The sequence below is a fragment of the Eumetopias jubatus genome, unplaced genomic scaffold (assembly GCF_037043125.1).
Source record: "Eumetopias jubatus isolate StellerSeaLion01/CBP00866 unplaced genomic scaffold, mEumJub1_p1.0 scaffold_182, whole genome shotgun sequence".
In the NCBI taxonomy this organism is placed as follows: Eukaryota; Metazoa; Chordata; class Mammalia; order Carnivora; family Otariidae; genus Eumetopias; species Eumetopias jubatus.
In genome coordinates this window covers 181,262-196,527 of record NW_028274988.1, presented here as the reverse complement: position 1 = coordinate 196,527, position 15,266 = coordinate 181,262, and the positions used below count along the sequence as shown (strand labels likewise).

Here is a 15,266-nt window from a genome sequence, read left to right as displayed (position 1 = left end):
CCATTTTGCGTTACATTTTGTGTGTGTGTGGTAGAGATCTGAATGATTCTTTACCTTGGACTGGATATACTGTTTTTACTTTTTCTTACGGAGATGATAATGTAGGTGCAGTCAGAAGGTGACTTATAAAGTGGCAGGTGAAGTTTTTGTCGAGAGGAATGTTCGAAGGAGGAATAATAATGCTAACCTGTATGGCAAATTTAAGAGATTAGGGTCGGGTCCCAAGTAGCCTACCTCCCACTACAGACATGAACACTAGTTTAAATCTTCCCCATTTCACAATGGGTCAGAATTGTATGAGGTGCCAGGGCCTGTCAGAGAACCCAGTTTTATGTGTTTTAGTAGTGGTCGCAGGTGGACAGCTTTAATGGGCTTACTTGGTTTTCTCCTCAGGGGTCTCTCTCTTTGGCTTGTCGGCCCTGTTGATCCCTGGGAACTTTGAGTCTCATTTGGAACTTGTGAAGTCCCTGTGTCTGGGGCCATCACTGATCTACACGGCCAAGTTTGCACTTGTCTTCCCGCTCATGTATCACACCTGGAATGGGATCCGACACTTGGTAAGTTAATGGTTGGTTTATACATTTTCTGGGTGAAGGGAGTGTAGGGAAGTGTGGGGTTCTCTACTTCATTGCCGGGGTTTAGTGCTACTCCTAAAGTTAGTTGTCTGGACCTTTGCTCAGGGGCTCCTGGGGAGAGCTGAACTAGATCCGTGTGCACTCCTGGCAGCCCTGCTGGGGATCCCGCTGAGCTCTGGGTGTAGGCCTGGCAGGTACTTGCAGTGTCTTGGTGTGAACTGTTCTATTTTTAAGGGGGTGTGTTGCTAAAAGAGACCCCTGAAGCCAGGTCATCCCTCTGATGTGTCAGGCCCTATTCTAGACCTTGGGGTTTCAATTCTGAGCTAGATGGTTGCTGCTTTCAGTCTAACATTCCTGTCAACCCAGGGTGACAAGTTCAGTTGGAGTTGAATATGTTAACTTTAGTTATCTTGACATTGGATTGCATTAACTGCTTTTGGTTTTTGTTGAGCTCTTGGAGAAAATGAGGCCAACTTTAACAGTAACTGGATACCTAGGATCCCAGATTTTAATATTGGGGTTAGGAATCTTTTGATGGCCTGAAAACTGTCCATGCTTCCTCCTACATGACTTTTCTCCTTCTCTCGCTCTCTCTTTTTTAACTTTTGTTACTATTTTTTAGTTTATTTATTTGAGAGAGAGAGAGTGCATGCACATGTACTCAGGGCACACTCACGAGCCAGGGAAGAGCAGAGGGAGAGGGACAGGCAGACTCTGTACTGAGTGAGGAGCCCAACATGGGGCTCGATCCCAGCACCCTGAAATCTGACCTAAGCCGAAACCAAGAGTCGGACACTTAACTGATTGAGCCACCCAGGAGCCCCTCCTTCTCTCTCTCTCTCTTTTTTTTTAAGATTTTGTTTATCCATTAGAGAGAGAGCACATGCACAGGAGAGAGAGTGAGAGAGAGCAGAAGCAGGGATGGGGGAGAGGGAGAAGCAGGCTCCCCGCTGAGCAGGGAGCCCGAGGTGGGGCTCGATCCCAGGACCTCAGGATCACGACCTGAGCTGAAGGCAGATGCTTAACCACTGAGCCACCCAGGCACCACCTCCTTCTCTTTATATAATGGAATTAAAGCTTAATCATGCCTGCCCCAGGTCAGAGATGAGTCCCTCCTCCAGCATTTTAAGATTCCATGTTTTGTGGTCTCCCTACCCCTAGTATTGCTTTCTTTCCCAGGAAGACAATTATGACTCCATTCTTTCTTGTCTTCCAGTTCCTTCCTAACCTGAGCCATCTGTTGGATGGATACTCTTGCCTTAATCTGACCTTTAATAATTTCCACATCAGAATCTAGAGGCACACACTCTGGATTTCAGTCTGGTCCAATAGACAGTTTAATGGAATCAGAAAAGTGAGAGACTAAATGACCTATTAAGTGTATCTATCAACTGTTCCCTGGGGCAGTGTTAAGTTTGATTCACAATGAATTCACTTCGCTCCGGGAGGGGATAGAGAAGGAGGGCATTTCCATTAGACTTCTTATTCCACAGAACCAGTCTCTCTAATGAAAGTCAGCTGATCAGCTTCCTCTGTTCACATCCGGGCTCTAGCAGGGCTTACCATATATTTGGTTTTGTCTCAGTCTGTGGGGAAGGAAGGGGAAGAGGTTTTGTAAAATCTCAGAACTCAGTCAAGGTTTTTCTGCCCTGGTTCCTGCCTGTAATGGTAATCTCTTCGTTGAGAGAAGTGAGGAGCCTAAAGGCTTTTCTTACTCCTTAACTCTGCTTTTATTTTTTCTTGTAGCAAGTACTGGCTCTGAGTGTGGGACAGGATTTGATCTGTTCTCCATGACAGACAGTCATAGCTCTTGCCCTCTGAGCTTGATAGTTGCCTTTCCAGAAGATCTAATGGGGAGAGGGGAGTGGAATTGATAGAAGAGTGGGAAGTGACCAGATCTCTGGCCTTCTAGAGAGTACCCCCCATCACCACCCGCCAGTAGGACTCCATTTTTTTTGGTAAAACACTGTGCCTATATAAGCAAAACAGCTCTATGTGGGATTTGCTTGACTCCTAATCTGATCTAAGTAGAGCCTTGATTCTCTACCCCCCCCCACCCCCTCCCCCTCTGGTTCTCTCTAAATTTTCTCTTAAGTACTCCTGATTTAGTCTAACATTCAGAGTGTGGGTGTTTGTGTTATATCCGGGTAGTCAAGTATGGAAAGTGTAGAACCTAAAAATTCTACTTTTGCCCTAGGGGATCTTTTAGTGACTTAGAGTATAATAGGTTAGTATCCCTGGGGTACAGGAGAGGCTAGATCAGTGTTTTTAAAACCCTGGTTTTTGATGTAGTGGGTAGAAAACCAATTTAGTGGGTTATTACCAACACATCCAGAAATTTAGGGGCTCCTGGCTGGCTCAGTTGGTGGAGAGTGTGGCTTTTGATCTTGGGGTCGTGGGTTTAAGCCCCACATTGGGTGTAGAGCTTACTTTAAAAACAAAAAACAAAAAACCCCAGAAATTTAACAGCACATAATATATAGAATGCAGCATACATACTAATGGTAAATATTGCTTATTCTTTCATGAACTTTTGCTGTAAATGTACTGGCAAACAAAATTGAGAAGTAGTGTTCTAGATCCCAGAGGGTTTTTCAGAATTCTAGTTCTCTGACTGAATGTTACTTCTCAAAGGCAGGGGTGGGGGGAGGTGGTGGTGGTTCTGTGATTGACTGTATCTAAGAAACCATGTATCTTATATCCCTGTTGGAACTTCCCCATGTATGTTAATAAATTGTTTCAAAAGTCTTGCAGTTAAATGTTTACTAAATTTATTCGACCATGGAACTTTTCTCCCCCATGCAACACCTTTTAGCATTCTGAAGAACTAGTTTGTGGAGGAACACACTTTGGGAAACATTGATTTGGTTTTGTTCCATGAGGGAAAGTTTTATCTCTTTAGTCTGGAAGCTTTTGTATATAGGGGCTATACTTTGTATATATGCCTTTTCTGTCACTGGGACAAGTGGGTGGTAGGTACCACGTTGTGGGTTTGAGAAAGGCAGGGTCCAGGAGAAGTGCTTTTCCCTAGAACCACGCCAAGACCAGTTGCCTGTTCCATGAGGTGGAGCTCCTTTCTCAGAAAGGAGAGTACCCAGGGCCCTGATGGCTGAAATTCTTTCTTCTCTTTTTTTTCTTTTCTTTTTTCTGCAGATATGGGACCTAGGGAAAGGCCTGAAGATTCCCCAGCTGTACCAGTCGGGAGTGGCTGTCTTGGTTCTTACTGTGTTGTCCTCTGTAGGGCTGGCAGCCATGTGAAGACCTGAAGTTCCCAGCATTGTCTTCTCATAAATGGTTCACTGACCTGTCTTCCTGTTTGTCACTCTCTTCTCCAGCCAAGACAGAGTTCTCCCGATTTATTTAGACCCTTTTGTGCTTGCACATCCCCTCGGAGCTTAGTGACAGTAGAGTACCTCCTAGAACCCAAGCAGTGGAAGAGGGTCCGGTTTCCTCCCTTGTTTCGAAAGATGCAATGACTCAAAACTTCCCTTTTCCTGCCCCCAGCTTGCAGCCTTCTCTGGGCCTGGAAGCCCTCATTCTCTCTCCATATTGGGCCTTGATTTGTGCTGATGGTCAGCTTTTGGCTCCTTCTTCCCAAGACAGTGGAAACAGTGGAGGCTCTGTGGCCTCTGCTGTGGGGCTTTGGGTGCCGTTGCCTGTGGGTTGCTAGCTTAAAGGACAGTTGTGTTCATTGGTCAGAGCCCAGGGTCTTCCCACACAGTATGACTAAAAGAAGAGGGATGGGGGTGGAGGGGAATTAGCCTGTCGCAGCTAGCTGGAGATGAAGAGGGTCAGTTGACTCTGAAAGCAGGTGTTTTGGGGAGAAGATATATAGCTTTTAATGCAAAAGGAAGATCCAGAAGATTACAGTGAACCTATTGAGGGTTATTCCCCCCCCCCTGCATTTCTGGAAAAACAAGCCTCTTTTCTAATCCAAATTCATGTGACATCTGTTTCTGAAACTGAATTAAAATACTCATTTTGTCTTTGACTGAAATCTAGAGAAACCAAGAGAATGGCAGTTGGGGAGGATCCAATTTCCTCCCTCTCCCTCTGGTCTCAGGCATTTACATCCCCCAATCTGACCTTTCTTGGGAGGGAATCAGCTTGTCCTGCGGCTGACAGTTGGAACAGTGTTTAGGGAATCAAATGCAAGTAGCCAGAGATCGACTATCATGCAGAAGCCTCGGAGAAGGAAGGAGCAAGAGAAAGGAGGTTAAGCATGTGGAAGCTTTGCATTATCACAGGCTCCAGAATTCCACTGAGAACTGCTCATAAACCTCAGGGTACAATTCAGCAAATGATGATCCAGTAAGGGAGCCAGAGGACCAGTGGAGGTGGCAGCTAAGGGATGATGAGCTAAGTATGTAGACTGGTAGAGAAAGGAGAGTAGAGATAAGAGAGGAAAAATTTGTAATGTAACGGGAAAGCTTGCTGCTTTTATTTATTTTTTAAAGATTTCATTTATTTGACAGAGAGAGACACAGTGAGAGAGGGAACACAAGCAGAGGGAGTGGGAGAGGGAGAAGCAGGCTCCTTGCTGAGCAGAGAGCCTGATGCGGGGCTCGATCCGAGGACCCTGGGATCATGACCTGAGCCGAAGGCAGACGCTTAACGACTGAGCCACCCAGGTGCCCCAAGCTTGCCGCTTTTAAAATCCACATGGGCCAGCCTCTTGAATCTCTAACTCCCTTGGCAGGAGTGCTGTTTTGATAGTTTTTGGAAATGCAAGGGTAGCAGATCTATCTTGTCGGAGTTGCTGGCCAGCCCGTTAAAGCAGCGGGTGGGAGAGGAGGAGCGGTGACTGTAATTGGCAGCAGCTGGACAGGACGACCTGCTGCCTCCACAGTCTTCCTCTTGGCTCCCAAGTGGTCTTCTCCTTTACGTGACGATCACTTCTCCTTTCTTGCTGGGCTAGCCCTGGGAAGGCTTTGTAGCCTTCCTCCAGCTTAAACCCCATGTCCTCTGTACTTGTCCTTGGGGTGGGGGCAAGGGTTCATGAGGGAACACTTTGGCATTGGAGCTGGGAGGGGTTTGGCAAGGGCATTACACCGAACAGCCATCGGCAGGAAGCCCACAGAATAGGAGAATGATAAGCAGATGTTGGAAGCTGGGAAGTGGATAGGGAACTTCTTACCCCTTTTTGATTGGGGTCGGGGTACAGTAGTCCTCGTGTTTGTTATTCTGCCCTAAATTTCTACGTACCATCTCTCTCTTTTTCTTCTCTGACTTCCAGTCACTGCTGTGTTTTCACTTTGCAAACTGTGTATGTACTTTTGCTTGAGTTTTACTTTTATAACTCTCTCTAGTTTGTCTTCCCCGTGTGTTCTGTCGTCAGACGTGAAGTCGTAGACAAGGATAATGTCTTCTACTCTGGCTTCCCTTCCCTTTTCTTCCTCCATCTTCTCCAGATATGCATATGCATTCTCTACCAAACAATCGTATTTCTGACTTAGAAGTAGTTGTGCATGCTCAGGATGAAAAATGAGGGGCTGGAGGTGAGAGACTGGTTCTTTGAGGTTTCTTTCTTTTTTTTTTTTTTTAAGATTTTATTTATTTATTTGACAGAGAGAGACACAGTGAGAGAGGGAACACAAGCAGGGGGAGTGGAAGAGGGAGAAGCAGGCCTCCCGCGGAGCAGGGAGCCCGATGCAGGGCTCGGTCCCAGGACCCCGGGACCATGACCTGAGCCAAAGGCAGACGCTTAACGACTGAACCACCCAGGCGCCCCTGAGGTTTCTTTTGCTACAGTTCAGACCAGCTTCCTCTTGGTCACTTTTGGAGGATAGCTGACTCAATCCTTGTAAAAATGTGTTCCACCTCAAGCCACTGCCGGGTTCTTTTTCCTACTCTATTTCCCCCAACCCGCCTCCTAGTCATGGGTTACAAGAGACAGCCATACCAGGAGGAAAAAAACATCCAAATCAGTAATAGATTCAACAAATGATGTTTATTTTCCAAGTTTGCCTTTATTCCCACCCTATAATTCCCCTTTCTACGTCCCTCACTGGGGGTCCTGCTTACATCACTCAGTCTCTAGACAAGTTTTCTCAGTGTGGTCCCTTGGTGCCTCTGGAATTCCAGGTTTGTATTTCTGGACCGCAGCTGAATTAGGACCTGCCCAGTGTTCTAGCATGCATGGGCTCCCTGGTGGGCTCTTGAGAGAGTTGGCTGGGCTTTGGGGGACCTGGAGTGTGACCTGCAGAGGGGTGTGAGCTTTGGGGTTGGTCTGGGGAATTGAGATTTACAGCTGGGGAGCTGGGAATTATGGTTGAACTCGAGGCTTGTTGTACAGTTTTTGTGGTAAGCTTCCCGAGTTTTCTCTGACCGTCTGGATCATGAGGCTGCTGGGCAGAATGGGAGAGACAGTCATGTTTCTGGTCAGGCCTAGATCATTCCCAATCCATCTTAGAATTCTCACTCCCTTTCTCCCTATACCATGGACAAAAGGTCAGATCAGATCAGTTTGTACTGTGAGGGGAATATGTCCTTAGCACATCTCTTTAGGTGTGAGAAGACACGACTAGATAGGATAAGACAGAGTTGGTTAAAGGTTCCCCCTGCTGGGATAGTGGTGGTATAACAGGCATTTTTTAAGGTTGAAAAGAAATGCAGGTAATAGGATTTGAGGCTAGGTGGGAGGAATAGATACCTTGCCTAAGATTTCAGGACGCAGCCCATTGGAGGCCTTGAGCAAATCAGGATTTTTCTGTATCCATTTGGTGAGGGAGGCAGCACCAGCAATTGTACGGGAGGTCAGGGTCACCCGAGCAGGGGGTATCTTCAGAGGCATTTGCCAGGTACCCATGAAAGATCCCCAAGGACTTGCCTAAAAGGAAGAAGACGAGGTTCTTCAACAGGCTTCTCCCAGGACTGCTGGCCTATTGGCAGGTCTGTTGTCTTCCTTCCACCCTTCACCCTTGGGATGCATGGTAATGAAATCAGACTGAAAGCACAGTCTCCCAGTCTCCCCACTCATCCTTTACCCCCTTTTCATTTAGGTTACCCTGATTTTTTCATCACATTAACTCTCATGGCTTAACTTAAATTCCATGTCCTTAGGCTAGTCTAGCAGAGTACTCACTGCGTAAGTGTCATCGTGCGAAGGCGTTCATTCGTCAGTTTAAGGCGTTCCGGGTGCTAAGTACAGCTCTATCGTGTTGGATAAACTGGCTCGAAGTTTGGGGGCAGTCATGTTGCAGTGGGAATTAGATTGAACTTTAATTTCCAGATAGTGGCCGTGCTAGATTGCAAACCTCCCATCTCGGTTATTCCGGTCCCGTGCCCCAGTTCTTCACCTTCCTCACTAGGAGTGGGGATCAGTATCTCACCTTGGAACGGGGCACCGACGGCAACAGATGACCGCGATCATTGACGATAATCTGAGTGTAGCCTTCATGGGAAGAAATTCTCTGGGTGGAGGTGAGGAGAGAGCTGCTTGTGAAAATGGAGTGGAAAAGAGACTGAAGGTGTCCAAGGGGTTCAAGTTAAGGGCTGAGGGAGAGGAGAATATGGGAATTTAGAGGTGACTAAAGGAATTAGGTGCCAGTGAGTTACAGAGAACGTGGTGGAAAGAATCAGAAACTGGTGCTCTGGGAGCACTGCACATGCAATACCTCTTTTGTTGGCTTGGCGGGAGACCAGTTCCCTAGATACTTGGGTGAGAAAGCTTTCTCATACTGTGGAGAGAAAGATGAGAATCTCTGTGAGGCTCGAAGGCCCTGTGCCCGGGAAATGATGACGAGGCACAGTTCTTTAGAGTTGAGGACCAAAGACCTGAACAGGCAAGCTAGGCTTTAACTCACTATAGAAGGGATGTCATGTTTTGGTCTAAATGTGTACTGTTCAACATGGCACCGCTAGCCCCATGTGGTTATCGGACACATGAAATGTGACTAGTCCCAATGGAGATGCTTTGTAATTTCGGAGAGTTAGTACAAAAAAAGAGAATGTAAGCATCTTATTATACCTTTTTAAATATTGATTAAACAGGGCACCTGGGTGGCTCAGTTGGTTAAGCAACTGCCTTCGGCTCAGGTCATGATCCTGGAGTCCCGGGATCGAGTCCCACATCGGGCTCCCTGCTCAGCAGGGAGTCTGCGTCTCCCTCTGACCCTCTTCCCTCTCATGCTATCTCTCATTCTCTCTCTCTCAAATAAATAAAATCTTAATAAAAAATATTGATTAAACATTGAAATAATATTTTAGACTTACCAGGTTAAATATATTATTAAGGTTAATTTTATTTTTTTAGTGTTTTTCATATAGCTACCAGAGAAGTTTAAATTACATTTGTGACTCGCATTATCTATTTATTGGGCAGTCCTGGTCTAGACCAGGGGTGGGCAAATGTGGCCCATGGGCCCAATCCATCCTCCTGTCTGTCTTGGGATGACCTGAGAAAGCAAAGAATGGTTTTTACAGATGGATATTTGCAATTGATTTGATAAAAGGGAACGGTAGCTTTGCATCCCAATGAAGTAAAGTGTTTCCTCATCCCAAAAGAATTCTATTTTTTCACTAGTATTGCAAAAAATTAAGTTACAATATATTCAATTTTGTCAAAAAATTTATGGAAAAATATTTTCTCTTGCTATTGTTAAGTACCTACAAAACATCTCTGATTTTGCAACATGGCCCTAAAAATAAAATATTTACCCTTTGACCCTTTACAGAAGAAACCCTGCTGACCTCTTATGTAGATCCTACAAACAACCCTGAGAGGCCTTTGTTTGTCCACGGGCCCTCGCTACCTGTCAAGCTAAAGAAGTGAAAAATACCATCTCACCCCATGTTCAGCTATTCATTCAATAATCAGAATCCTCTGGGAGGGTCAGTCCAAACGCAAAATTCAATGTTAGAGATGGGGAAAGAGCTTACCTGGTTGGCACTGTAGTTAGTGGCCATGATCCTGCCACTCTGTGCTGTTTACCTTTGTTGCCTGGCAACCGTGGAAGGCGGACCTTCCAGGCCTGCCGGCCCCTTCTACTTGTTACTTACTTTCTTGGATGACACTGCCCCAACCTTTCCCCGGAAATTCAGGTTTGTTTTCATTTTAGAGATAACGAGAGACAAAGTAAATAAATATGAAAAAATGAGCCGAAGAGTGGCCCTGTCTTTATAATAGCATAACTTAACCCTACTTAAGAACTTCTGGATTGTCCTTGACTGTGGTCTTTAACCATCTTAACAAACCGTGGAACACCAAGCACTGTGTTTTGGGGGCAGTGTGCTGGAATGTACCCCGGACTTGAGAGCCAGGCGCTGGGGTTGGAGTCCTCACTCGACGTAGCATCATAGGAGATGTGTGACATTAAACGATTGGCTCCCCTTCTAAGTTCTGTAGACTCATTTATATTGTGAAGATAACTTAGCTGCCTTTACAGGGTACGTGGGATAAAGTGGGAGGTGGCTGGTCAGTATCACTGCATAGTAGGTACTGGTGAGACTCAGTTTATAGGGTCTACTTCTTCATTTTCTCAGAGGAACAAAGGAATAATGTTTTAAAAAGCGACTCAGATTTATCTCCAGAAGGAAAAAGCATGTCTTGTCCTTTGTCCTTGAATGACTCTGTTCTCCCTCCCTCTAGGATCGCAGGGCCTAAGACCAGAGGTGCGTGGTGCTGTCAGGGGTGAGGCAGAATTGGGAGCCAGTGGCGGGAGACTGGGCAGGGATGGAGAAAGCGATGCTGTGGAAAGTGCCAGGTTTGGAGAGCTCAGTGGTGGTGCCAGGACACAAACCTAATATTGGAGGGACTGGGCAACCCCTCCGAGGCTTGTCTGAAATGGCATTATCACATCCATCTCCTGGGTTGTCAGAATTAATGAGAAAGTGAAACTGCCTTATGAGTTGTAAGTCTATTTATAACGTAAGATGTGAAGATGAAAGGAAAAAACAAGTAAGTTGTTCAAAATCACTGAGAACCAAGAGAGCATTATAGGGGGACAGTTGTCCCAGTTTCCCCCCCAAAGTCACCCTCCCAACTGACACACACAGTATAAGAGCACTCCTACACTTGGGGAGAGGGAGGTAACACAGCCCTTGTTCGGTAGGCTCACACAGGAGACAGCGGGAGAGCGTGAGGTCTGGAAAGCGGGCTTCTGTGTATCCCTGTGGTTCCCAGTGCTCTAGATTGATAGCCTTCAGAACCAAGGACTTTGCTCTAGGACGTCCATTGTGTCCTCAAAGCCAGGGATAGCCAAACAACCAGCATTTCTCTTAGAACTTCTGTCTTCAGCTGGTATGCTTTTCCGATAGAGTTGTAAGATTATCTGATGACTGCACTCTTACTTTAAAAAATCAACTAGTTTTTGTTTAATGGAAAAAGTAATGTACGTGGGGGGAATCATTCCATTTTTACAGAAGGATGTTTAATGGAAAGCAAATCTCCATCTGACTTCAACTCCCAGTCTTGCTCCTCAGAGGCGATTGGTGTTACTCTTACGATAGTAACTACCTTTACTATTTCTTGTGTCTCCTTCCAGAAATCTTCTATGCATTCTAACACTAACAGTGGCAAGCAAGATCTCCACATTGTTCTGTGATTGTTTTTTTACTATCTTGGGGATGTTTTTTTCATGATAGTATATTATTCCATTTTAGGATACACCATCAAGTATTTATTTAGTCCCATTTGGATGACCAGTTAGGTTATTTCTAGTCTTTTGTTCTTATAGACATTCTTTTTAAGATTTGTTTATTTGAGGGGCGCCTGGGTGGCTCAGTCGTTAAGCGTCTGCCTTCGGCTCAGGTCATGATCCCAGGGGCCTGGGATCCAGCCCTGCATCCGGCTCCCTGCTCGGCGGGAGGCCTGCTTCTCCCTCTCTCACTCCCCCTGCTTGTGTTCCCTTTCTTGCTATGTCTCTGTCTGTCAGATAAATAAGTAAAATCTTTAAAAATAAAAATAAAAAAAGATTTATTTGAGAGAGAGAGTGCGTGAGCAGGGGGAGGGGCAGAGGAGGAGAGCGAGGGGAGGCAGACTCCTCGCTGAGTGGGGAGCTCATCACGGGGCTTAATCTCCCGAAACTGAGATCATGACCTGAGTGGAAACCGAGCTGGACACTTAACTGACTGAGCCACCCAGGCGCCCCTGCTATAGACAGCCTTGCACTGAAAAGCTATATATATATATATCTTTATGAATATATATAGATAGGTTATAATTTTATGGACATGTGATCGATACGATGCATTTCTAAAAGTGAATTGCAAAGTCAAATGGCTTGTGCAATTAGAATGCAAGTTGCCAAAGACATTGTACCAGTTTATACATCAACGGACCGTATCTGAGAGGCCCAGTCCTCTTTCCCACACTACTGTTTTTACCGTTTTTGTCAATTTGATAATAAGAATGAACATAATTACTATATGCCAGCCACGGTTCTAATTGCTTTTTGTTACATTTTCTCATTTTGTTCTTACAACCACCCCGGTCAAGGAAACTGGGGCATACACAGTAAGGGGTAGGGCCAGCATTTAATCCCAAGTATTCTGACTCTAGAGCCATCAGTTTTAACCATTACACTATATTGTCTCTTATGTTGGATGTAAAATGTGGTGTAGCACTGTTTTAAATTTGCATTTCTTCAATTTTATGATTTTTTCCCATGTTTATGAGCCTTTTTATTTCTTTTATTATTAATTTTTCCTAAAAATAACTTGCTATGTCTTTTGCCATTTGCTGTTGGGCTGTTAATCATTTTTAGTAATCTGTCTGAATTCTTTATATATTCAGGAAATTAGTCCTTTTGTCAAATATGTTGCAAATATTTCCTGCCAGTGTATCTGTCATTTAATTTGTGGCCACCGTTGTTTGTTGTTGTTGTTTGTTTTTGCACCATGGACATGTTTTTATTTTATTTTATTTTTTATTTTTTTAAAGATTTTTATTTATTTATTTGAGAGAGAGTGAGAGAGAGAGAGCACATGAGAGGGGGGAGGGTCAGAGGGAGAAGCAGACTCCCCGCCGAGCAGGGAGCCCAATGCGGGACTCGATCCTGCGACTCCAGGATCATGACCTGAGCCGAAGGCAGTCGCTCAACCAACTGAGCCACCCAGGTGTCCCACCATGGACATGTTTTTAATATTTATGTAGTCAAATTTATTGCTTTTTCTTTCTATCCTTCTGGATCTTATGCTTTGAATGGCTTTTTGTAAATTCCAATGTTTAAAAAAAATAATTCACCCATAGTTTGTTTTTATATTTAAATTTTTGTTCCTCCTAGAATTTATTTTGGTTACTACACCAAGATCAGCCTCCAGATGCCTAACTAGTTGTCTCGGCATCATTCATGGAATAAACCATCTTCTCCCCTCTGACTTGAAATGTCACCTTTAATGTATTCCTTAATTTATTTGGGTCTGTTTCTGGATCCTCTAACCCATTACTCTTGGGGGAGAGGTGCCCATTTTAGGTTATTTGTCTCTTTAAAATCCAATCCTGGCTTGGTCCTATGTGAATTCTCTAGTTAGAATTTCACAAACAGTAGGAAATTATAAATAATAACAGGCAATTTCAAGCTTCTAATAAAATTGTACTGAAGTTTAGTCTTTCTTCGGATTGACTGGTTGCCTTCAGGCACAGGTGATGGTCTTTCATTGGACCAGATTTAACTCTTTCAAAGTTGGAAGGCCTCATAAAGGTCCCATTCACAAAATATGCCTCAGGATATTCTCGTTTACTTCAGTTGTTTGATGCCTGAAATTAGACCTCAGGAAATCTTTTATTTGGATTGCGATCATCTGCATTGAATTACAAGTGTACTTTGTTATCTACAGGTAATGGATAAATTGTACCTAATTGGGGGCAACCACCCACATGATCTGTGGAGTCAGACTGCCTGGCTTAAATTCTAGCTCTTCCGGAAGTGTGTGACCTTGGGCAAGTGACTTAATCTTTCTCATCTCAGTTCCTTTAGGGCATGAAATGGGGATAGTCTTAGTTTTCGAGCAGTAAACATATGTGACATTGCCCAGAAGGGCACCGAGGCAACAGAAAAGAGGGACATTTATTTATAAAGTTATAGGAGATATATAGCGGATCCCCCAAAGTAAGAAGTATAGTTTGGGCCTTACGGAGTACAAGAATGTGGAAGGTAGAACATGGTCAGGAAGAGAGAGATTTTTTTCCATCTGTTTTTTACCAGAGCTTTATTCTTACTTCTCCTCAAGCCAGTCCGCATCCTCAGGTACGTTGGGCTTATTACCTTTCTTGCAACCTAGTTAGAGTCTTACTAATGTAATAGGAGAGAAGGAGAAAAAGAATACTGGTCAGTTTCAGTGGAGAGAGACCATATAAGAAAGAGGTTTTCTGCTTTTGCTTTGAACCAGTAGATCTTTTTTTAAGAGAATAAGTGATAACTTTCCCATAGCCAGTTAGCAGTTTTTGTGCAGTTTGTCAAAGGTTGTGTGCCTTGCCTATACAAGAAATAGAAATAATAAATAGAAACATGTATTTTATTCATCGCTGTTACATTTTACACAAATTATACCATACTACTTACGTTAAGATTAAGAGATGTATTTTGGGGGCGCCTGGGTGACTCTGTAGAGTATGTGACTCTCGATATTGGGGTTGTAAATCCGAGCCCCACGTTGGGTGTAGAGATGACTTAAAAATGAAATCTTAAAAAAAAAATCTATTTTGAATACCATTACATATTAGTGCATAAAGAGCTTTCTTATAGCTGCTTAGTATTACACGGATGATGTGTTACCCTTTAATCAGTGTCCTATGCTGAACATTTAGTTCTGTTGCTGTTACAACAATGCAGAGATGAATAACTTTATACAGGTGTTATTTTGCATCTTTGTGAGCATATTTGTGGGATAAACTTATGAAATTATACAGTAAAAATATAAGGGTATTGCATTTTTTTTTTTTTTTAAGATTTTAAGTCATCTCTATACCCAGCGTGGGGCTTGAATTTACAACCCTGAGATTGAGAGTCGCAGGCTCCACCGACTGAGCCAGCCAGGCGCCCTGCTGCATTTTGACAGATATTGCCCAGTGGTCTTCCAAAGAGGTTATACTCCATCCAACCATGTGTCAGATTCTCTGGCAAATTTTGGAGTCTTCATAGAATTGACTAGATCTCTACGATGTTTGCTTTCATCTCATACTCCTTCCCAGATATTAAAGGGATCTAGAACAACTTCTCCCTCAGAAATTTGCATTGTTGGATAAACTACCTTATTTGGTGCTTCCTAATTTATAACAGCCAAAAGTCAGCAACGTGTACTTTCGATGTATTTTTCTTCCTATGGTAATTTTTATTTTATTTGTATTTTTTCCTCATGGTAAACTTTAAAAACCAGAAATTAGTAAAACCCCCCCCCATTAGTAAAACTTCGGGCATCTCATCTATTACAATTTGACCGCTGAATCTTTGTCTCTAGTCATACCATCAGCTCCCCAAGGTTTCTTCCAGATAGTTCCAAGGTACGCTGCACATTACTTCACTGGGGCAGGTGGCGGTGGGTCTAGATTAGGACCTGGCTTGAGCCTGTTTCCTGGGCTCACAGGGTCTTACCCGACCAAGCTGCCGGCTCACCTTGAACTATCCACGTCCTATGGCTTCTGTCTAGGGAATAGTGCAGTTCTGTGCACGGCGAGCAGGAAGAGATGGACGGCCGCAAATAAAGAGGTTACTTCAAAACTTCTCCATAGATTACGAATTTCTGATTCTATTT

At 44.1% G+C, this 15,266-nt stretch overlaps 2 protein-coding genes across 2 annotated transcripts in view; one reads left to right on the top strand and one right to left on the bottom strand.

Annotated features, from left to right (window-relative positions):
• Positions 1 to 4,572, top strand: part of LOC148161525 (succinate dehydrogenase cytochrome b560 subunit, mitochondrial) — a 33,965-nt gene extending 29,393 nt beyond the window's left edge. The window contains exons 5-6 of the mRNA XM_088020809.1: positions 394 to 557; positions 3,729 to 4,572. Coding sequence (XP_087876935.1) covers positions 394 to 557; positions 3,729 to 3,833 — 269 coding nt within the window. The 3' untranslated portion in view covers positions 3,834 to 4,572. The remainder of the gene's footprint in view (positions 1 to 393; positions 558 to 3,728) is intronic.
• A 1,883-nt stretch (positions 4,573 to 6,455) lies between these two features.
• On the bottom strand, positions 6,456 to 9,889 carry CFAP126 (cilia and flagella associated protein 126). The gene is given in 6 exon segments (XM_088020808.1): positions 6,456 to 6,759; positions 6,761 to 6,919; positions 7,228 to 7,404; positions 7,907 to 7,987; positions 8,192 to 8,364; positions 9,826 to 9,889. Coding segments are annotated over 6 exon segments (813 nt in total). The 3' UTR covers positions 6,456 to 6,600.
• Between the last annotated feature and the right edge of the window lie 5,377 nt (positions 9,890 to 15,266).